The sequence below is a fragment of the Rhinatrema bivittatum genome, chromosome 7 (genome assembly GCF_901001135.1).
Source record: "Rhinatrema bivittatum chromosome 7, aRhiBiv1.1, whole genome shotgun sequence".
NCBI classification, from domain to species: Eukaryota; Metazoa; Chordata; class Amphibia; order Gymnophiona; family Rhinatrematidae; genus Rhinatrema; species Rhinatrema bivittatum.
The window spans coordinates 44647014-44671783 of NC_042621.1; the positions used below are offsets into that span (position 1 = coordinate 44647014).

At 42.6% G+C, this 24770-nt stretch overlaps 1 protein-coding gene across 1 annotated transcript in view; it reads right to left on the minus strand.

Annotated features, from left to right (window-relative positions):
- The window catches only part of LOC115095082 (cytochrome b5), a 138135-nt gene extending 113899 nt beyond the window's left edge, over positions 1-24236 (minus strand). Inside the window, exon 1 of the mRNA XM_029608303.1 lies at positions 24002-24236. Within this exon, the coding sequence (XP_029464163.1) occupies positions 24002-24163 (162 nt within the window). The 5' untranslated portion in view covers positions 24164-24236. The remainder of the gene's footprint in view (positions 1-24001) is intronic.
- Between the last annotated feature and the right edge of the window lie 534 nt (positions 24237-24770).

A 24770-nucleotide genomic window follows, 5' to 3' on the forward strand; every position in this document is an offset into this window, starting at 1 on the left:
TTCCAAGTTCTAACTAGCAGGCCAATACAGGAAGCTGAGCACTAAAGCAAGTTTTCTGTGCAGCAATTCTGACTACAGGATCCGGCATCAGAACTCCTGCTTCCACTCATAGACTGATACTAGCACTTGAAACTTTATTCCACCTCTGACGAACAATATTATTTCCAGCGCCAAGAAAACCTAAGTAAAGCCAGTACAATCACTTTGCATTGGGGATAATGTCTTCATGATCATGGAATTTCCATGTGAGGGCGCAAAGCAGCGTGCACAGATTTACGTGCACATTTTTTTTGTGCACAAAACTCAGAAAAATGTGTGCACAACTGTGGGTAAAATTGTGTGCTCTACTGAGCGCGCCTTATTACAAGGTTAGTGGCTGTGATACAGCTCCTGTTACATATTCCTCTGGCAGCTTTGGTCAGCTCTTGTTGGATTGTCCTGTCCCTGCATGTGTCTAAAAGGTTATCTGTAAATAGCAGAAACAAACAGCTTTGTTCTTGGCAGGAGTTTTGTGTGTTTTGATTAGATTTTGCTTAGTAAACAGGTTTAAATCCAGTTTAGAACTTTTATGCAATTAAAATAATTAGTGTAAAATGGCATCGTGCTTGACAAGGCAGATGACAAGTATGCCAGCTGATAAAATAATTTCTTTAGATGTTTATTGACTTTTGTTTCTGCCCAACTGTTCCAGTGGTTCTTTGGCCTTCCAGCTCAGTCGGAACTGGCATCTGTTGGTCTACGGAAGCATGTGCTTTCATTCACAATTACTCGGGTATTTCCCCCTGTTTTTATACCTCCCCTTTCCATCGCAGCAGGAGTCCTTGACTAAAGGCCTCAGGCTGCAGCTCTCTCGATAACCTGCCCAATGTGGACCTTAGTCTAGCCATGAGGTGTTGAGCGATGGCTGAGGTGGCCACTGCAGCAGCCCCAGCTGACCCAGGTTTTCTGCATGGAGCTGCTGGGCTGACCCTTTTTACTGACACTCAAAAACTATTTTGTGATTATTCAAAGGTTCAAACAACTGTAAATTAGAATAATTTTCTTCCAAGGCCACAGAACTGAAGCTGCTTATCCCTATGCAAAATGTTGGTTTTAAATAGTTTAAATAGTTTAAACGTGATATTTTTGTGGTTTATGTCCATAAATACGGATTTCTTGGCAAATTTTGAGAAAATCTTGTTTTTCCTGATATAAAATAAGAACAAAAGTAACAAATTATGTATTTCGCCAATTTCTGCTTCAATTAGATTTGAAAATGTTTGTTGAAATTTAAAAAAGGATGCATGAACAGCCTTTCAGTGAGGATAGTGGAGATTAGAACTGTTTCTTCTGCATTCAATAAAGCGTGGAATAAACACAGGGGGACTTCTGAGGGAGTGGTAGGGATATTAAAATCGAACACTTGATATGATGCACAGACTAGACTGAAACATGCAGGCTTTTCCTAACTCCAATATTATTTAACTCCTAACAATCAACACACATCACCATCAATATCACTATTAGCTACCTCTTACAATGTAATTATATGTAATTAGCTGGTTTTGCTTTCCTTGTTTCCTTCTCACTTCCAAGTTCTATTTTTCCTTGTTTAACATGTACTGCTTTTTCCGCACTATTGTTCAAGTTTAAGTTTATTTTGCACTCCTGTTTCATGTGAACCAGCATGATGGGACTTTTGTCTTGAATGTTGGTATATAAAAAAACTTAAATAAATAAAATAAATAAATAAACATGACAGCAGAAAAAGACCATTTGTGGCTAATCTAGCCATTTGTTGTATTTTGCTGGATCTGCATTGGCTAACTCAATAACAGAAGATTCAGCAAATGAAGATCTCAGCTCCTCTTTGGCACTCGAAAAAGCTAGGGTGGTTCAAAAAAATATTTAATAGATTGGTATTTTTTTATTTAGAAGTTTCAATATTTACAAGATACAATAAAGAGAAGGGTATTACCCATTCTCTATGCTCATATGAATACAAAGAAAAAGAGACAATACATATCAATATTTCCAAGCAGTGATTTAGGTTTAAAATAGTCTTCCTTAGTAAAACTTGTTGTTATACCTCATCATAAATCCATTATTAAACCCAATTTTTAATTCTATGGGACATTTCAAGAGTGGGAGTCTAGGTATTGTCTTAACTGTTCAGGGTAATTAAACAGGTATCTAGTACCTTGATAAAGGATTAGACATAGACAAGGAAATCTAAGAATGAATTTCGCTCCTCTCTGCAGAGCTTCAGCTCTCAATGAAATACATTTTCTTCGCCTAAGCTGTGTAGAGCGGGCAATATCGGGAAAAATTCATAAGAGGTTGTCCATAAAAATGTGATTTATGATTCCTGAAATATAACCTTAACACCGCATCTCGTTCAGTCAGAAATACGAATTGAACAATTAATGTAGCCCTAGTAGACACATTGGTTTCAATAGATTTCTCTAATACCGTGTTTCCCCGAAAATAAGACATCCCCCAAAAATAAGACCTAGTAGAGATTTTGCTGAATTCCTAAATATAAGACCTCCCCCGAAAGTAAGCCATCCCTTGTAAACAGGGGCTGATTGACCTATCGGGGGATCGGGCTTCTGCCGGTGGGCTGGGCAATCCTGTGACGTCAATTTTTTTTTTTTTTTTTTTTAATAAAGTTTCCAAGGTATTAGGGGCAGACGCGACAGTGGTATCCCAAGGGGAGCCAATGCCCCCAGGCCGCAAGGAGGGCTCATGCGGCCCGCTGAGGCCTCCTTGCCCGAAGAAAAAGATCACGTTCAAACGCGCTGATGCTCTTCCTCCTTCCTGCCTGTGCGACCCCGGAAGTAAACGTTGCCGTAGCCGCGTGGGCAGGAAGGAGGAAGAGCATCAGCATGTGCAGAAGAGGAGCCGCCGCGGGCTGCTGCGAATCCCAAGTCGCAGTGGCCCAAGAGAGGAAGAGGCCCGGTAGCAGGGCTGCCGCGGCCCGAGAAGGTCAGGGCCGCTGCAGAGCCCATCCTGCGGCGACCCGCGAAGAGGAGGCCCAGAGATGAGAGAGAGGCTGAGGGTCTGTAGAGTGTGTGTGCGTGCGTGTATGAGATGAGTTGAGAGATTGTGGTTGGTGGAGTGAGGATCTGAATGTTTGCAGAGGCAAGCATGTGAGAGCGACAGCGTGTGATGGTGAGAGCCTATGCTTGAGCAAGACAGCATGTGGGAGTGAGAGAGAGCCTGTGTGTGTGAGAGTCAGACAGCATGTGCCAGTGAGAGACTGTGTGTGTGTATGAATGATTGTATGAGAGACAGCATGTGACAGTGAGAGCCTGTGTGTGTGTGTGTGAGAGAGAGAAATGCATGTGAGAATGAGAACCTGACTGTGTTTTGAGGGAAGAAGATGGAGAGAAAAGAAATACGGAAGAAAAAAGGACAATATAAAAGGAATTGGCAAAAAAATAAGAAAGGGTAGGTGGAAAAAAAAAAAGCCTGTGACCAACCGATTAGAAAACTAACATCAGCCAGCAAAGGTAAAAAAAAAAAAAAAAAAAAAAAATTACTTTTTAGTGATTGGCACATGTAATCTTTGGGAATGTGCAAGAATAGCACTTTCTCTATGCAGATCTCACAATGTACGAGATCAGCATGGAGAAAGTGGAAGCCCACGGGGCCTGCACAGAGGAGGCAGCAGAATGGGCTTCAGTGTCAGTAGCAGCAATCGGCGCTTCCCCAATAGCCATGTGGCAGCAGTGACAGTGGCACTGACATCTGGGGATGGTGGCAGTACCAGTCGGGGGACCCCTTCCAAGCAGTGTGCAGAGGTTCAAAAGCAGCAGAGTCAGCCCAAGCTGACTACCATGAATGCTGCACACTCTTACCTCTCTCTGACAGCCACTGGTGGGACATGGCTGACGCAGGGGCAGCCAGCAGCTCTATTAGACATCCCCTGAAAATAAGGCCTAGTGCATCTTTGGCAGCAAAAATTAATATAAGACACTGTCTTATTTTCGTGGAAACAGGGTATATCAGTTAAGTTCAATACTGATTCACCTTGTTGATCTAATTGCTGATTTCCCCCTGCCCCTTCCCTCTGAGGTAAATAATATATCCTAGCAAATACTGGAATAGCTGATTCAGAAAATTTTAACACGTTTATCAAACAACTTTTAAACAAATCATTTGGGGGAATAAGGGGAATCTTAGGGAAATTAAAAACTCTTAAGATTCAAATTTCTCACTTGATTTTCTAATAGTTCAAGTTTATCTGAATAAATCTTTTCAGACCTAACCAAATTTAATTGAACTTTTTCAAATTCAGTCATTTTCTCTTCAGTTACTTTCACAGTTATTTCTAATTTCTCTACGTTCTGATACATTTCCTTATTTTGATTTAAAACATCTTGAACTTTGAATGTTAAATCGTTAATAGATTTTTGCATACTATGAATCATAATTCCTATATCTTCCAAGGAGAACTTTTTTGAAGTCAAAGATAACTCTGTAGGGACTACAACCTTGACATTCCCATCTCTTTCCCATAGCTGCCTCTCGTACTTGGTGGGGAGAATTCCCTTCTCCTGGGTCCACCGAGGAAACAGAAATCCTATCTGTTTCTCTCTGGGCTCCAGGTACTGGAGATAGAGGTAAATGTTCAAAATTAATTTTTTCAATCCTACCCATTGGAGGCTCTGGTCTCCCTGGGGCAACCGGGACTCAATGATGTTTCAGTTTGCCCGAACTCAGTTCCAGCTCCAAACTGAAAGCTCCAGCGGGCTGTTCCGAAACAGCTGATGAGGTTCTTCCAAAGCAATCTTCAATTCGCGGCTGACTCATGCTTAAAGTAGGGGTAGAGGCAATTTCTTTAAAACGAGCTTTCCTTTTTTGTATGTGGCATAATAGGACCAAATCTCAATACTCAATTAGTCAATGAGAGCCACGAATGAGTTGCTTTAAGAAAACAACAAAGTTACCCTCAAAAGTTAGTAGTGTCTCCGTGGGCCGCGAATCTTTACCAGAAAAGAAAAACAAATCAATCATTCCAGGGTCTTCACTGGGCTAAGCCGGACAAAGCTGTGCGCGGCTTTGGCGTCACGCTGGTGGTCGCGTCGCACCGCTCCGCTACTGCGGCAAATTTATATTCCAGACTCCTCCCTCTTAAGCCGGAATGGAGCCAGGCAACCTCAGGTAATTGTCCAAGCGGCCGCGTCCCAGCAGTACCGTGGCAAATTTATATTCCAGACTCCTCCCTCTTAAGCCGGAACGGAGCTAGCAGAGTAATTGAGAATAAGGAGGCTTACCCAGGCAACCTCAGGTAATTGTCCAAGCGGCTAATAATAGATTGGTATTTAAATGTACATTTACAGGGATCTTTTAAAAAGAGTCCCAATCAACAACACGCCATACTGCATCAGTACAAGTTCTTTTTGCTTCTGTTGCGTGTTCCTAGCATTCTTTCTTTACAATTAAAAAATAGGTCACATCTCTAAATTTAGAAAAAATAAATCCGGAGTAACCAGTTTCTGTCAGTCTAATGCCAAAGAAACCAGCAAAGTAAATGGCATTCCCAAATTGGTAGCTGGTTTTTCCAGGAAATCAGTTAAATTTAGTAAATACATTGCTTGTGATGAATCAAATCATACTTCTGCTTTTTTTCTTAAATCATGAGACATAACATTCTAGATACTGGTGGAATGTTCTGGAATGATATCTTCAAACATTGATACCTTTTAAACATAGTTGAAGAAACCATAATTAAGGTGGATTTGGGGAAATCTCAGTGCTTATCCCAGGGATCCTGTCAGTTATTTGTGACCTGGATTGGCCACTGATGGAAACAGGATACTAAGCTTGATGGACCTTTGGTCTGACCAGTATGGCATGTTCTTATGATGATCTTAAGGTAGCCAAACAGGTGGAGAAGGCTAACAGTAAAAGCCAGAAGATGCTTTGGTACACAAGAGGAATGGTGGGGGGTGGGGGGGGGGGGGGGGAAAGGTGTTAATGCCCTTATAACACTCATTGGGAGACCTAATTTGGAATACTGTGTACAGTTCTGGAGACTGCACCTTCAAAAGGTTATAAACAGGATGCAATCTGTCCAGATAGTAAAATGATTGGCTGTCTATATATTCAAGAGGAAGGCAAGATAGAGAGATATGACAGAGACATCTAAATCACACTAAGGTTTTCATATACAGGAAATGATCTTCTTTTAATAGAAAGGAAACATTGGAACAAAGGGTCATGGGATGAGAGTGAAAGGGAGAAGACAGAGGTGAAATCTAAAAGTATGCCTTTATGGAAAGAGTAGCGAATGCATGGAACACAGCAGAAGTATGGAAGTGTTTTCCTTACATGCTCTCAAGTGCTGCCTTACCTTTCCAGCTTATCTACTTTAAAAATTGCCCCATGGTTAAATGCAAGGGTAAGGCTCCAATTTTACCCTTCAAACCCAGATCTACTGCACTTGTTGGCTCCATCAATCGGTTCATGAGCAAGCAGGAATCTAGGGCTTGGCCTCTGGAGTCTCACCTTTGGAATTGCCGATAGGGGACAGGTAGGCCTTTGGTACTTCCTGGCACAGAAACATTAAGTCCTGAGAAACAGGCCCTTCCCATTTCATCCAGCAATGGAGATCCTCTCCATACGTTCCTCTGCTCCTGCACTTAGTGATGATGCTGGCGATCTCAGAGCAGTTGGAGGGGGTGAGAGCAGTGCAGGAGTGGAAACAGCAAAGGATGACGTTCGGTACACAGAGGTTCCAATTCAGATTGGATGATCCTTTTTTGCTTCAAGAAGCTGAACTTGGGAGAGATGTCAAACATATCAGCATCAGGTTTAAAATTAGAAATGGGATTTTCTTCTGGATTCTCTTCTTTGCAGCATCTGAAGCAATTTATCTTAGAGACAATTTGGGAAGCAGTCGATGGAACTGGAAAGCCTCTTTCTGGGCAAAGGCAAAATAAGCCTTTCAAAATGGAAGAAGTATTGGCTAAAGTCAGAGAAAAGAATTGAAATAAATATTAAACAAGATTAGATCAACGCAGTAACAAGTTTTGGGGAGATAATCATAGAAATGATGCTGCTGAAAGATAAAGTGGAACCCTTAGAAAATATCAAGGTACTGTAATTTATGCCTTATTAATTCTTCTTAGCTTTCTTCAGTTTATGGACTTTTCCTCCAAGAACTGTCCAAACCTTTTTAAATGCAGCTATGCTTATGGTTTTCACCACAATCTCTGGCAATGAATTCCAGAGCTTAATTATGTGTTGAGTAAACAAATATTTTCCATTAGTATTTATCACCTAATAACTTTGTGTCCCCTTTGAAAGCGTAATCAACCAATTTAACATTTACATATTCTACTACACTCATTATTTTATAGATCCCTTATCCATCTCTTCTATAAGCTGAAGAGACCTAACCTTTTTAGCCTTTCCTCACAGGGGAATCATTCTATCTCCTTTATTTATTTATTTAAAAACTCTTCCATACCGTCGTTAAGTTAGTTCACCATCACAACGGTTTACAGAAAGGCATAATAAGGAAAAACTATAATTGATAGAGGGGCGGATTTTAAGAGCCCTGCTCGCGTAAATCCGCCCGGATTTAAGCGAGCAGAGCCCTGCGCACCGGTGCGCCTATGTTCAATAGGCCTACCGGTGCGCGCAGAGCCCCGGGACTCGCGTAAGTCCCGGGGTTTTCTGAGGGGGGCGTGTCGGGGGCGTGGCTGAGCGGCGCACCATTTTTGAGGCGGGACGCGGCGTTTCGGGGGCGGGCCCGGGGGCGTGGCCGCGCCCTCCGGAACCGCCCCCGGGTTGTGTCTAGGCGCGCCAGCGGCCCTCTGGCACGCGGGGATTTACTTCTCCCTCTGGGAGGCGTAAATCCCCAACAAAGGTGGGGGGGGTTAGGTAGAGGAAGGGAGGGGAAGGTGAGGGGAGGGAATTAGCGAATTCCCTCCGAGGCCGCTCCAATTTCGGAGCGGCCTTGGAGGGAACGGAGGTAGGCTGCGCGGCTCGGCGCGCGCCGGCTACACGAAATCGGTAGCCTTGCGCGCGCCGATCCAGGATTTTAGCGGCTACGCACGTATCTACTAAAATCCCGCGTACTTTTGTTTGCGCCTGGAGCGTCAACAAAAGTACGCCAACGCGCCGTTTTTGAAAATCTACCCCAGAGGTTACAAATTAAACATGTGCCATTATAGTACGGTAACATATTTTTAATAAGAGTAACTATTTAGTTAACATTTGTATATACCGAAATTCATGTAGCAAAGTTACATATCATTTCGGTTTACATTATAACAGAAACAAGCATGTAAGAATGCGATTACATCAAACTGGGAGAATAAACTTGGATCAAGGAACTGGGGAGTAACTTACAAAGATTACAATTAGATAGTGAGATTCTATAACTGAAACCTGGCTGAGTATCTGGAAGTCATGTTACATTTATATTTATATTTACTATTATATTTCCAAGACTTCAGATATGTTCTACAAACAATAATATTCTCGAAAATAGATTATTGTAACTCTTTACTGCTTGGTCTACCCGCTAACACTTTGAAACCTCTACAATTATTACAAAATGCCACTGCGAGGATTCTAACCAAATCCAACAAAAGGGAACATATTACACCCATCTTAAAGAACCTTCCCTGGCTCCCCATCAATCAGAGAATCTTCTATAAAACCATAACAATAATCCACAAAGTCATCAAAAACTCTTCTCCAATTGAACTCACCATCCCTTTTCAACTTCACACCTCTTCCCGTCCAACGAGGCTAGCCCAGAGAGGCACGCTAAAGGCCCATCCGCTCAAAACTTCACTTAGTAAAAGAGCTCTTTCCACCGCTGGACCTAAACTCTGGAACTCTCTCCCTCCTGACCTGAGATTGGAACAATCGACTCCCACCTTTAAAAAGAGACTCAAGACTTGGTTGTTTAATCAAGCATTCTCCTAATCCCAATAACTATTCTGAACTTTTCAATATTCGACCTCAGGCCCGACTCATTCAATTCCGAACATATATTCTCCTATATTATATTGTTATTTAAATTGCACTCTCCTTGCTCCGTTGAAGTTATTTATTGCTCTCATTAAGTTATTTTATTTTTCCAAGTTAAATCTTCCCTGTTCTCTGTAAGACATTTTTCTACATTCTGTCAATTTTTTATTGTTACAATGTAAACCGAATTGATTAGTAACTTTGTTGCTAGAACTTCGGTATATAAAACTGTTAAATAAATAAATAAATGGTGCATATTGCATGGTGTATAAATTACATGGTGCATATTGCATAACTTACATGGTGCATATTGTATGGTGTATAACTTACAAAGATTATGATTTGGTAATGAGATTCTACAACTGAAACCTGTCTTAAGTGTATGGGAGTTACTTAAATGAACACTAACTATGTGTTCATTTAAGCCTATATGTTGGTTAGGAAACTATTAAACGGTTCAAATCTAACCTTAATATGCATTTGTAGATAATAAAGAAAAAAAGCTGATTGCTTGGTGCGTCCTTATCTATCAACTGTTTTTCTCCTTCTCTTTGTCTTTATAAAAAGCTTGTTTAAAGAGCCAGGTTTTCAGATTAGTTTTGAATAGTTTCAAATTTCTCTGCAGCCTTATTTCGAGTGGCATGGAGTTCCATAGAACAGGTCCAGCCAGCGACAGTGCTCTCTCCCTTACTTGAGTGAGGTGTGCTGATTTAACAGAAGGGACAGTTAGAGCCTTATTAGCAGATCTCAGGTTTCTGTGCGGGATATGTACATGCGTGCTGTGTTGAGCCAGTCGGCTTTTTCATCGTGGATTAGTTTATAAATTATGCACAGTGCCTTATATTGTATTCTTTGTTCAATTGGAAGCCAGTGTAGTTCAGCAAGTGTTCCTGTAATGTGGTAACTTTTCTTTTTGCCGGTCAAAATTCTAGCAATGGAATTTTGCAATATTTGGAGTGGTCTAATGGTAGCTTGAGTTAGCCCTAGTAGCAGGGAGTTAAAGTAGTCTGTGCTCGTGAATATCATTGCCTGTAGAACTGTGCGAAAATTGTTTAGCGTTAGCAGGGGTTTCAGTCTTCTGAGGATCATTAGTTTGGCGTAACCTTCTTTTAATTCCTGAGAGATGTGGTGTTCCATGTTTAGCTCGGGGTCAATTATTACCCCTAGGTTCCATACTTTTATTGCTAACTCCACGGCTTGATTATTTTTTATTGTGATTATAGGTTGTATAGGGTGTATATTTTTTCATTCTAGGTGTAAGAATTCAGTTTTCTCAATATTTATTACCAGTTCCATTTGGTTTAGGAGCTGTTTGATTATTTCAAGATACATATTGGCTAGTTTCATTGTTTCTTCAATGGTGTTTACGGTCGGTAACAGTAATTGTATATCGTCTGCGTATACGTAATGTATGATTCCAAGTCCTGCGAGTAGGTGACATATTGGGAGTACGTATATGTTAAATAGTGTTGCGGACAGGGCTGATCCCTTTGGGACTCCTGTTTGTAGTTTGACTTTGTCTGAAAGTGTGTTTTGATTTGTACTTGGAAACATCTATTGCTTAAGTATGACTCAAACCAATTTATTGTTTTGTTATTGAGTCCTATTTCTTTTAGTCTATTTATTAGTATTTTGTGATTTACAGTGTCAAACGCTGCAGAGATCTAATAGAACCAGAATGTAATGTGTTCCTGTATCAAAGCCTCTTAAGATATTGTCTGATAGCGCTAGTAGTAAAGTCTTTGTACTGTAGTGTTTGCGGAATCCATGTTGTGCAAGATATAAAATGCTATTGCTTTCTAAGTGGTTTGACAGTTGTTTTGTACTGTTTTTTCAATTAGAAGATTTCAACATAACAATGATGCCTAGATTCCTTTCCTGAGTGGTGACTCCTAATGTGGAACCTTGCATGGTATAGCTATAATTTGGGTTACCCTTCCCCTAAGGGGTAGATTTTATAACATGTGCGCGCTGGCACGTGCATGTTATAAAATCTGTTGGCCGCATGCACATGCATGCGTAGATTATAAAATCCACACGTGCATGTGCAGGTGGCGCGCAAGGGTGTTACATTTTTGCAAAGTCCATGGGGGTGACACAATCAGGCCTTCCCCATTTCCCTCCCAGTCTGCTCCAATTAAGGAGTGGACTGGGATAGAACTTCCCTAACCCCCTGACTAACTTTCCTTCCCCCTTCCTCTCTACTCCCCACCCCTTAAACCTTTCCTCAATTTTTTTATTTTATTACTTATTGCTCCTCAGGAACAGAAGTAATTTACACACGCTGGTCGGCTGCTGGTGCATACTGTTCCAGCCAGCCTCCATCCTGCCCCTCTTCGCCCAGAAAAAATCTCCACGGTATATACCATATTTTAAAATATGATATATACTGTGAAGACTGTTTCCTTTTTGAGCATTTCCAAAGGTGTCCTACATAAAGCACGATTATAAGTTGTTACTCCAATTTTATACGTATACAGCCCCTGAGGCAGCCACATATATGGTGACGAAACTCGGCCAGAGTCTGGCATTTTTAATGCAATTCGTCTCCATTGAAATAAAGTACCTTTTAAGGACATTTGGCATCTGTTCTACTTTTGTTTTTCCTCTCTGCTTTTATAGATCGCATTCCTTATTGCTTTCTGGGTCCTCCTTGCCCAGATCATGCCAGGCCCTCCCCCTTTTCAAGGCCTGGCACTTACGCACATGGCCTGGGCCCTTTTGAAAATGTGCGCAGGGCCCGGCCATGTGCATAAGTACCAATTTTTATGCACGCCAGGCATTTAAAATTTGGCCATAAGTGCATCACTTTGTACTTGTCCACATAAATATTTTAATAAATAAAATTTAATATTCCGCTCCTTCGCCCGACGTCTCCAGCTCCTCTCCCCTCCTCTGCCGGGGCTCGCGCGATCGGCGCCGCCCATTCGGGGCAAGAGCCCGCTCACCTTTCCAAGGTGAGCCGTGCAGAGGAGACGCAATCGGGAACGCCAATCCACAATTAAATCAGAGAACAGAAGGGAAAGGCCAGACGCCGTGAAGGGAAGCCTCCTACACCACGCGGTGAGTTAACCACGCCCCCTGCAAGGCTCAGGCCTATCAGAAGGCTCGCTGAAGCCCTTTAAATATAAGCTACTCACGGCGGCGTCGCACACCCAGCATCGCGCGCCCGAAGGAGCGCGACCTAAGGAGCGCGACCTAAGGGGCCTGCCCCTTAGCGCGCCCCTTGGAGTGCCCCAGGTCCAGGGCCCACCCTTTTAGAATTGGAACAACTTAAGATCTTCTTACCTCCGACTAACCCAACGGCCTTTCACGCGGCGTTACCACTGAAGGATGACCCGCTAAGGGAGCTGAGGGGAAGAGCTTCGCAGCAGACGCTAGGCACATCGGGGTAAGGCGCTCTCACTAGGCCCTTTTTACTCTCACCCCAACCCAGGCGGGCCACGTTAGCCCCTTCTTGCACCCCGGAAGTACACACACTCTACAACCGACGACTCAGACAACCACTGACTCTGACATTTCACCAGGACTCCAGCATCCACTCAAACCAGCATCCACTCAACAACTCCAGACTCACCAGGACTCCAGCATCCACTCAACAAACCAGCATCCACTCAACAACTCCAGACTCACCAGGACTCCAGCATCCACTCAACAAACCAGCATCCACTCAACAACTCCAGACTCACCAGGACTCCAGCATCCATTCAACAACTCCACACTCAGACAACCAAACTTCTCAGACGAATACAGCATCCTCCCTGACGACGCCAACATTTAAAATTGATCAAGCCTCTAAAATGCATCCAACCTTCCCAATCCCAAATCACTGTTTCTCACAGAAAAATCTAACCAGACAAGCATACCATTGCAATCTAAAAACACTCACACCAATCCTAATAGCTCCGATAACCCAGCTACTAGGGCCTCACCCTATTTAACCCTATCGCTATTCAATGCGCAATCTATAAACCAAAAAAATCACTAATCCTCAATGACTACCCTCACTGACGCTAAGCCAGACATCTGCGCAACAACAGAAAACCTGGCTGAAACCCTCAGATACCGCAATAATAAACCAATTACCGATGCTAACTTACGACATTTTCTCCCTTCCTAGACTGAAAAAGAGGGGAGGGGGAATCCTCCTTGCAACGAAAAAAGACCTCAGATTCTCACACCAACCAGTCCACTCCGATACCAAACTTGAAATTGGCTTCTTCACATCACACCAACTTCAAATCCTTCTCGTCTATGCCCCCCCGGGACTCATAGAATCTGATGTCTCACCCATCATCGAAATAACCACAACACTCCTCAACCTGGACACCCCAGCAATAATATTAGGAGATTTCAATCTACACATAGACAACCCTTCTCTCTCCCCCAGCTGCCAAACACTACTCCTAGCCTTCTCAGCAATGGGTTTCTCCCAAATAGTCAATAATCCTACACATAAAGCAGGTCATACGCTGGACCTGATCTTTATCAACAAAGGCATAAAATCGCCTTCCCCACCGAAAAATATGAAGGTACCCTGGTCGGATCACTCCCTGATCTCCACCTCATTCTTGCTGGAAAAATCTAGTGCCCCTCATACACCCTCTCCTTCCTTTCCCTACAGGAAATCTTGCCACCCTGATGACCTCACCGATCATTTGACCAAACACCTTCCCGCTATAGTTCTCACCGATCCCAATACTGCCCTCCGCTCCTGGAATACAATCACAGAAACCATAGCCAACAAGCTCTGCCCTTTAACAACAAAAAAATCCCACCCAGACGCCTCCAAAAAACAACCCTGGTTCACCAACGATCTTAGAAGGCTCAAACAAAATTTAAGACAAAAGGAATCTAACTGGCGGAAAACTCCAAGTGCCAGCACACTCTCGGCCTACAAACTCACGCTACAACAGTACAAGGCCTGCACCTCCAAATCAAAAAGAGACTTTTTTGCTTCCAGAATTCACAACTTGGTCTTTGACGCGAAAGCTCTATTCAACTATGTTTCCACCCTCACCCAAGTACCCTCACCAGAATGCCCTAGTAATCAAGCTCAAGCTAAAGCAGAAGAACTCGCTATCTTTTTTCAAAACAAAGTCACGAATCTTCTTACTCAACTTCCCTCTAAGATCGCCCCCCCCACCATCGGCTCTAATGCCTCACATCAAAAACATTCACCTCGAAATGTTTGAACCTACCTCCTCCTCCGAAATCCAAACCATCCTTAGAAGAATGAAACCATCTTCACACCCAGCGGACCATATTCCCACAAAACTTCTCCTCTCAATCCCAGACACCATCTCCAAAACATTGGCGGACATCATCAACTGTTCGCTCTCACACGGTTCCTTCCCAGAAGACCTCAAACAGGCCTCACTCAAACCACTTTTAAAAAAAACCCAACTTGGAACTAAAAGACCCCAACAATTACCGTCCAATAGCCAATCTCCCTTTCATAGCTAAGATTATGGAAAGGCTTGTGAACTCCCACTATCGGACTACATTGAAGAAAACAAACTTCTATCCGCCTCACAACATGGATTCACAGCAAAAATCTGGGCACAGAATCCCTACTTACCTCCCTAACAGACCTCCTCATCCTAGGTACAGACAAAGGCCAATCCTTTCTATTGGTCCTTCTGGATCTTTCAGCAGCTTTCGATACAGTCCATCACTCTATCTTCATCAACCAGTTAGCTGCGATAGGAATCTCAGGATTGGCGCTCTCCTGGTTCAAATCGTTTCTAACCAACAGAGGTTATAAGGTAAAAATCCAGAATAAAGAATCATCACGCCACGACTCGGCCATTGGAGTCCCACAAGGTTCCTCTTTATCCCCTACACTCTTTAATATTTACCTCCTACCACTCTGCCAACTCCTTACCAACCTCAAATTAATACACTTTCTCTATGCAGATGACATCCAGATCCTGATCCCCATCAAAGAAATCATACTCAAAAAACCCTCGAATACTGGGAATCTTGTCACCTAGAAATTCAAAAGCCTCCTCAATAGCCTAAATCTGGTACTAAAACTCCTCCAAAACTGAAGTATTACTCATAACTCCTGATAACAATCTCTCCGCTTGTCCTCCAACCAACCTACAAAACCACTCATGTGATGGATCTAGGTGTGCTAATCGACAATAAACTGAACTTCAAAGCCCACATCAAGAAAACTACCAAAGACTGCTTCTATAAAACTGGCAAGTTTTAAAAAGGATAAGACCACTCTTCCATGCCAAAGACTTCAGAACCATCCTCCAAGCCCTCATTTTCTCTAAATTAGACTACTGCAACTCTACTTTACTTGGCCTCCCTTCCTCATATACAAAACCGCTCCAAATGGTTCAAAACTCAGCAGCCCATCTACTAACAAACTCCAGGAAAAGAGACCACATCTCCCCAGTCCTAAAAGACCTCCACTGGTTACCAATCCATTTCAGAGTCATTTACAAAGCCAGCACCTTGATATACAAAATCATTCACCAACATACCATAATCGACCTACAAATTCCTCTCCGTTTACACAAATCCACAAGACCGACCAGAGAAGCCTACAGAGGATGCCTCCTTGTTCCACCCACCAAAACCACTAGTCACAGCACCTTAAGAGACCGAGCCCTTTCCACAGCAGGCCCACAGTTATGGAACTCCATCCCCCCAGATCTCAGAAATGAGCCATGCCTCCTAACCTTTAGGAAAAGACTCAAGACATGGCTGTTCAGGCAAGCCTTCCCGAACTCCACCTGACAACGCACCACCAATAAATTCTCTACACAGAAGCTGTATATATTGGACTCCATATATATATTGTACACTTGTATATAATTAACCTCCTCTATCTCTCTTTATTTCCTCCTACCCCAGTTCATCAGCCCTGTTAATTGTAACTGCATCTCTTCATCACGTTTATTTATGTTCTTGGTTGTATTCTTCGCACCCCTGTTTTTTATGTAAACCGACATGATGTGAACGAGTTCATGAATGCCGGTATAAAAAAAAACCTTAAATAAATAAATAAATAAATATTATGAGATACAATGCTAATTTTAAACAGTAAACAAACAAGTTAATTAAAATTAACAGTAAAATACAACTCAAGCAGTAAAACATAGCAAAAAAGCTGACTGAAATAGTAAAGCCTTCAGCTGTTTATGAAACACTTTTATATTCATCAATTGCTCGAAGAGAATCCGGCAAAGAATTCCAATGAGAAGGACCAAAGACAAAGTTTGATTACAAGTTTGTCTTAGCCGCACCCTTATAATAGGAGGGACTTCCATTAGAAACTTCCCTTGGAAACGTAAAACATGAGATGTTGGTAAAAATTTTAATAAGGAAGAAAGGTAATTTGGGGCCAATCCTATTTTATGATTTAAAAACTAACTGAAAGCAATTAAATTCAATTTGCTGTTTGATTGGCAGCCAATGAAGCTCTTTTAGTATCTGTGTAATGTGATCCCAAAGATGGCCACTAACAATTACATTTTATAGGATCTGAGGGGCACGAATAGAAGCATTTGGAAGTTCTATATTCAGCGAATTGTGATAACTAGAACCATGAGTACAAACAATTGTACAACAATATGAAAATTTGATTGATCTAATAATAAATTTCAAATGATGTACAAGTTTGTAAAATCCAGATCAAAGAACTTGAGAAATATGAGTTTTGAAATTAAGCTAACCATCAAACAGGGTGCCAAAGTTTTATAAACAGTATCAATGAAACCTAGAAAAGAAAAAGAATGCAGCGCATGCTGTGTAGAGAAATTATCAGTGTTTGGAGAAACAAATTGCCTCAGGGTTTCTCTAAAGTTTTAGCAGGAGATGGTTACATGACATCCATGAGTGAATTAGATGAGAATGTCTATCTGTTATCTCACTTAACATCTGATTTAAGTTATTCAGTATAGGAAAGAAAAGCTGGATATAATTTGCATACTGAACATAATGGACATTTTCCATTTGCACGCCCACTCTCCCAGTTTTGCAAGGTTCTCTTGCAATTTCTCACAATCTTCTTAATAGCTTTGAATAATTTTGTCATTAGCAAATTTGATCACCTCACTTGTTGTTCCCATTTCCAAGTCATTTATAAATATATTAGAAACAGTGGTCCCGCTATTAATCTTTCTCCATTGGGAAAATTTATCATTTAGCCCTATTCTCTGTTTATCATTTAGTCTGTTCACAATCCACAATAGGACTCTGCCCCTTATCCCATGACTTTTTAATTTTCTTAGAAGCATCTCATGATGAGTTTTGTCAAATGCGTTCTGGAAATCCAGATACACCATTTAAACTGGATCACCTTTATCCACTTGTTTGTTATATCCTCAAAAAAAACAAAAAAAAGTAGCAGATTAGTTAGTCAAGACTTTCCCTTGGCTAAATCCATGTTGACTTGTCCCATTAATTATGCCTATCTTTAGTTTAGGCAATTTTGTTCTTTATGATAGTTTATATACCATTTGCCTGGCACAGACGTCAGACTCTCACTGTCTATAGTTTTTTGAATTGCCTCTTAATCGCTTTTTAAAAATTGGCATTACATTACCAACCCTCCAGTCTTCAGGTACCATGGACGATTTTAATAATAGTTTACAAATTACTAATAGCGGGTCTGCAATTTCATTTTTTCAGTTCTTCAGCACTCTGGGATGTATACCATCTGGTCTAGGTGATTTGGCTACTCTTTAGTTTGTCAACTTGCCCTAGCACACCTTCTAGGTTTACTGAGATTTGTTTCAGTTCCTCTCAATTGCCACCTTTGAATATCTTTTCTGGCATGGGTATCTCTCTCTTAAATCTTCTCAGTGAAGACCAAAGCACAGAATTCATTTAGCATCTCTGCTATGGCTTTATCATCCCTAAGTGCTCCTTTTACCCTGCGATCATCTATTGGTCCAACTGACTCCCTCGCAGGCTATTTACTTCGAATGTACCTGAAAAAGGTTTTGAGTATTTGCTTCCACGGCACACTTCTTTTTGAAAACGGCTCGCGGGTTGAAAACCGGACGCTCAATTTTGCGGGATTTGTCCTATTTTTATGATGTAATATTGTAAACCGCCTAGACAGGCAGATACCTGCCTTATTCGTGCGGTATATAAGAATTTTAAATAAATAAATATTTGCAAAATATGGGCCTTAGCCTTTTTTGTTTAACTGCTCTACCTAAAAACACTCCTGCTTTATTACCGTGCTCATAATAGTTGAGTCTCGTATATTCTAAAGCCTTCTCAATCCCCTCCACCTCAAGGGAAGCTAGTTCTGCCCTAACAGACTCCAAGCGCCTTAACACTCTACTGGAGCAAGTTTGCTTATGATGCACTTCAAGGGTTCTTATATCTATGAAAAGCCGTTCGATATTTTGTATTTCTCTCCTTTTTCTAAAAGCTTGCATAAGAAATTATTTTCCCCAGAGATAAGCCTTAAAATGTTTCTCAGCGCAAAATTGGTGTATAATTATGTTCTGGATTATCTAAATTAAAGCAGCGTACAGTAGTTTGCAACAGCTCAGTGAAATTCCTATCACCCAACAGTGATGTATTAAATCTCCATGAGCTAATTCTGGAGACCCAATCCCAAAGTCCAAATTGAGAAGTACTGGGTGGTGATCACATATTGAGGAAATTAGAAAAATTACAGCTTTCAACTTTTAAAGATCAACCTTGGAGAACATAAAAAAACAATCTATTCCACTGTACATGTTGTGTCTGGGTGAAGAAAAGGTATATCTCTTTTCTCCAGGGTGAAATATTTTTCGCTCCATAAGACGTATCTGACCAAAAGATGCACCTAGGATTCAGAGGGGGACAATTTAAAAAAATAAAATATAATGGTGTGCTAAACCGGCTCTGTTCCCGGGCGTCTGTGGCGTCTTATGGAGCAAATTAGGAGAGTGCATAAAAAATTTTTTGTCCCCATTTCGTTTTGGGTCGGGGAGGGCCATTTCAGCCCACTCCCCAGATCAGAAAACTTGAATCGTTCTCTTTCTGTGGAAACCTCCCCCCCCCAAAAAAAAAAAACCCATCCCAACCCTTTAAATTTAATTAATTACAATCCCCCCACTCTCCTGACCATCCCAAGACCTGCCAACAATCCCTAGTGGTCCAGTGGGGGTCTAGGAGCGATCTCCTGCACTCAGGCCATCGGCTGCCAGTAATCAAAATGGCGCCGATGGTGCTCCCACCATGTGACGGGCCGACCAATGGCACTGGTAGCCCTGTGACATAATAAGGGCAATCGGCGCCAATTTGATTACTGGCAGCCGACGGCCCAATTGCAGGAGATCACTCCCAGACCCCCTGGACCACCAGGGACTTTTGGCAGTGTCTTGGGAGCTGGAGGCCGCTGCCCGTCATCGAGGCCCGCCTCTCAGGCCAGCCCTGCGAAGACGTCGGTGCAGGCAGCTGTCCGTGGTCCTGCACAAGCTCCTGCTTCCTTCCTTAGGCGCCGACGCGCGCCTCTCTACAGAATTTAAAGGGCCAGACACAGGAAGCGTGCTGGCCCCACCTAAGGGACTGATTTCCTGCTCCAGCCCTATAAAGGGCTGCTCCATCACTTCAGTCTTCGCCTTGCATCGGAGTTACTTCACTCTGGAGGCTCCTGCCTGCCAGAAACTCCGTCAGGTCTTCTTCGTGGAGCTCCTCTTCGTTTCATCTTCTTGTCATGTCAAGTCATGTTCGTAGGCCCAAGGTCCCCGTCCAGGTGTCTTGTCTTGATCTTCTGCTTCTTGATGTCCCAGGTTCCTTGATGTTTCTGCCCTTCTTGGTGTTTGCTTCAGCGCTCCTGAGCCTTCTGGTCCTGTCAGGCCAGACTCCCTTGGATGACGTCTTTCCCGAGCGTGGAGTGGCCGGCAGGCGGGACTGATGTCTTGTGCTCCTGAGCTATCATGTCCTGCCAGCCTTTGTGGTGCTTCGGGCGACATCTGGCTTCGTCGTCGGAGTCCCATTTCGACTGGATTCTTCCCTGCGCTTGTCCCATTCTCAGCGTGGTCTGTGACCAGCCTCCTCGTGCTGTGTAAGGCGCGCAGCGGGACAGGGCGGTCTGTCGGCCAGTCCCGCCATGTCCTTCCGCCCAGCTTCTCGTCTGAACTTCGTCAAGTTCCTCTTCTCATCCTGGATGCCGTTGCATCAGGCTTTGTATCATGTCAACGTCTTGTTCCCAATGTCGTCACATCGACCCTGGTCCGGGATGCCGTCGCATCGACCATTGGTCCGTGATTATGGGAATGAGAAGCCTGTGCATGTGAAGAGTGAGCATGGGAGTGAGAAGCCTGTATATTTGAAGAACATGGGAGTGGGAAGCCTGTGTGTGTGTGTGTGTGTGTGTGTGTATGCATGACAGAGATCAGGTGACTGGTGTGTGTGTGTGTGTGTGAGAGAGAGAGAGAGAGAAAGAAAGTGATTATGGGCATGAGAAGTCTGTGCATGTGGAGAGAACAAGCATGGGAGTGAGAGACTGGTGAGTGTGTGTGAGATAGAGAAAGTGATTATGAGAGTGAGAAGCCCATATATGTAAGTAGAACACGGGAGTGGGAAGCCTGTGTGTGTGTACGGCATGAGAAAAACTGTTCTGGAAGGTGACTGGTGTGTGTGTGTCAAAGACTGGGAGATAATAGGTGTGTGAGAGACAGAAACTGGTCATGGGGGCATGACTGGTATAGTGTGTGTGCGAGAGACATGGGCCCTAAGAAAGAGGACCATGAGTATAGAGCTTAGCCTCTACTGCTGCTTCTGGTGTGTGCTACGGCCTGCATGGAAGAGGAGTAGGAGAGCTGCTGGAGGGGGTAAGTAAAGGTGGCTTTTTAAGTTTATTTTTCTTGATTGACTGCCATTTTAATTATTTAATATTATGTGATGTGTCTGCTTTTTTAAAATATTTTATTGGTGTTTGGAGAATTTTTAATAGTTTTTAATTGTTGGATGTTATTCTGTTCATAGCTGTTTTGAAACATTTATTCTGCGTATTAGTATAGGTTTACAATTATTTCTGTGTGTGGATCTATAGCTGCTTGCTAGTTCTGTTTTCCTAATAAGAGGTGTATTGGTTTTTAAGGGCCTGATTTAATATTTGTAGTGTTGCCTTTTCATAGATAGGGTTGCTCCTGTTTGATGGTATTCTCCTTGTTGAAATGTGTTTTCCCAATCTTTCAGTTATTATGTGAACCGGTATGATGTCCCCACTAATACCGGTATATAAAGTTTCTAAATAAATAAAATAAATAAATATTCCATAATACAGGTGTAACTGTGTGCGGATTATTTTATGTGCATTACTACAGATCCTGGGAGTATATTAGGTCGGTTCTGTGTCTGTTACCGAGATGAGATATTTTACTAGCAATGTAAGCATTTGTATCAGTCTTATTTGTTGTGCTTTCTCAAGAGGACATGCATTGGTGGTAAACTGCTGTCTTTTCATAGTAGGGCTATTGAGCCTGGAAAGTAGAAGGAGTTAAGGAGTTTGAGTTGCTGTTACTGCGATGACACCAGAACCAGAATATCTTTCTGTAGGGTGAGTTGTATGGGGAATGTCATAATTCTGCTTTACATCCATTATTGTGGGTCAGGGGGATTCCCGTGGATGCAAATTGTACTTTACATCTAGCCCTGTGACGATAATGGGTCCACTGTGTCATGCATGTGAGAACCATCTGTCAGGTGTGTCCCGACAGAAAAAAGGTTGAGAACTACTGTATTAGGGAATGGGTCCCTAGCACATAATACCCATGTTTTCCTTCTATCTCATGGTTGAGCAAGTGTTCAATGATGTTCCTTTTTTACAGCAGATTTTAAGCCATGTATTGAAGTTGTTTATATGGTTTAGCCTCTCTCTTCATTTTCCCGTGGAGAGGTAATACTTCTGAAAAGACAATCGGGTTTTCCGATGTGCACTCCCCCCCCCCCCCTTTGAGCTCCAGCTACCCTAGTGAAGCATATACCACCTAGTACTTGACCAGCCCTGGATTTTACGCCGCTACCTAAATATCTCCAAATTGACGTGGTTTGGTTCAGGGGTGCAGAGATCTGGTGAAATCTGGCCAACATTCCGATATCTGTATCTGTGGAACAAAGTCTTGGATCATGAATCACCTGCTAGAGGAGTTTGAGTTGTGATCTTTGTTGATCTCCTTAATTCATTATACTTGTCAATGTATATGTATGCCATGCTGTAAACTGCTGTGATCTTTATTTGGAACAACAACATATAAAATGGCTAAATAAATACTCTCATGGAGATCTGGTAGAATTAAATTATTGAGCTCTTGGCTGTGCTTTAAGATAGATAACTAATCAGATTTCTTATATCGTCCACATGAGACCTTAAATGGCTCTTTTCCAAGCAAATTTTAACATTTAACATCCTTTCTCAGAATATACCACCATGTGCTTGGAGAAATAGAAAAAGGTGAATAGGCCAGATGTAAGCAAAATTCAAGGGAACTCACAAATCCTACTGGATTCCAGAAATGAGTAAAAAGACTGCATTCATAAATCACCTCAGTACTTACTAAATCGCAGGAACTGTGACCCAAAATCACAAGAAACCACCACCACAAAACATTAGGGTAAAAACAACAATCAAATTTGGGACACTTATTTTTCAGTAATTGTTTTCATGTGATACAATAAATGCTACCCCGCAATAAGCATCTGGTTAAGTTTGTGCCCAAAATTACATTTCGGCCCATCTCTACTGAAAACAAGCCCAGTTTCTAGGATACTTGCATCCACAAGACCATAGATGTGTGGGATCTGAAAATAAAACCCTGTCAAAGTCCTCATGTCCCTCCTGACATGTCCGCAAAATTTAGTATGACCAGGATATTAAACACAAAAGTTATTAGGGGTCACACAAAGCGCTCTCATAAGTCAAAGTGTTTTCCCTTCAGAAAGTAGGCAACTAAAAAAAATATTTCTAAATAAATCCTGGTCAAAATAAATTCAAATACAAGATATAAGTTACAAAAAAAAAAAATCAGACCCTAAGAGCAGAGATGAAAGAAATCTCAAGTTTTTGTTAAGCTCTGGCAACTAATTATTTGTTGATCATTACTCCAATTCCTAAGGGTAAAATTATTTGAGCATATGTGTGTCAATTTGGATGAGAGCTCTATCCTAATATCTGCTTGCTATTTCTCCTTCTAGCTTTGTAATATTCCTTTGGCTCAAAAACTGGGGAAAATTAGAAGGATTACTTATGTTTACCAATGCAACTGTCATTTTATTGATTTTGTTGTATGGAATACGACTGACCCAATTAAAGTGTAACTTCTGAAAGTTAGTCCAATAAAATGGTAACACTTACACTTGTTGACCCTTTATTTCAAGGATCCACACATGTACATGGATCCCTCAAAAAACAAAACAAAACAGTTAGGTTCATTTTGGACCCCCTCCTCCCCCAATATAGCCTGAAAATCTGATGCAGACTGGACACCAAGCACTAAATTAGGGGGCACCACAGGGACGGATAGACAGACACACACAGACACAGGGTGATCCAATAATTCTTTTTCCCTTTAGAAAATTAGCTAAAAATTGTTCCCGTTTGGAGTAGAAAAACCCAAACGCTTATAATGTTGCTGCATCGTAATATACTTTACCAGCCTCACAGTACAACATGCCATAACTGGTGCCTGCCCCAGAGACCTTACAATAAGTGAGCGCACAGGAAGGTTGAATACTGATAAATCAGTGTGGCTGGGATTTCGTTTGAATCTACAGATGGGTACAGTTGTCCTTCCTCAATTAATCGCATGTTTATAACACCTGGTAAAATTCTTCCTGATCACGGCCTCACTCTTGTTCGGTTTTAGTCTGTGTCTTGTCAGTCTGTCTATAAGCTCCAAGGAGTGGGAACTGTCCAACATATGGGTCTGCACAGTGCTGCGTACACCTGGGATGCGCCATACAATTAATAAGAAGCAGCAACAGCTGCAAGGCGGAGGCCTAGTCTCATTCCCGGAGCAGCAGCAAGACCAGAGGAAGTGCAAGCGAGTGGACTCACCTCCTCCACGAAACGGGTGACATCGTACACCCTCCCGTGCAGGACCAGCCATGTCTCCTGGGCCGAGTTCCGCTTCTTCACCTCCTCCAACCTGTAATAGGTAACCTGCGGGTCCAGGCCGCACTCCCCATCTGAGGCTCCGCCGCCTTCCTCCTGCGCCATGCCGCTGCCTCCGCTCCACGTAACGCCGCATACGTCATACGCCTCGCATCGGCTTCCGTATGCTATCGAACAGCAAACAGCTGAAAGGCGCCGACCTGACTCCTAGCAACAGCCAAATCAACTCCTGAGTTTGCAGGCAATCCTACAATGTCAACCAATAGGAAATGGGCGGTATGACGCAAGCGTCGTGCATAGCCTGAAATGTCTTCATGTGTGTCACATGTAAGATTCCCGCACACCCCTAATAATGTTCTGTCCGGATTTATTGGCAAACTTTCATTACGTTCCAAATGTCCGAAAGCGTGATTGGGTAGTGGATCAGAGATAGAGAGGTTGGGGACAGGAGGGAGGAGGAGGCCTGCATATAGAGGCAGGGAGGATGACCTCAGATATAGAGAGGGGGGAAAGGGGGGAGGACCAGAGATAGAGAGAGAGACAGGGAAGAGGACCGCAGATAGATAAAAGAGGTAGACGGAGGAGGACCTTGAGAGAGGGGGGAATAGGAAGGAGGACCATATATAGAATAGGGGGGAAAGGGAGAAGGACCAAAGATAGAAATAGGAGACAAGGGACGAGGACCAGACAGAGGGGTTACAGGAAGGAGGAC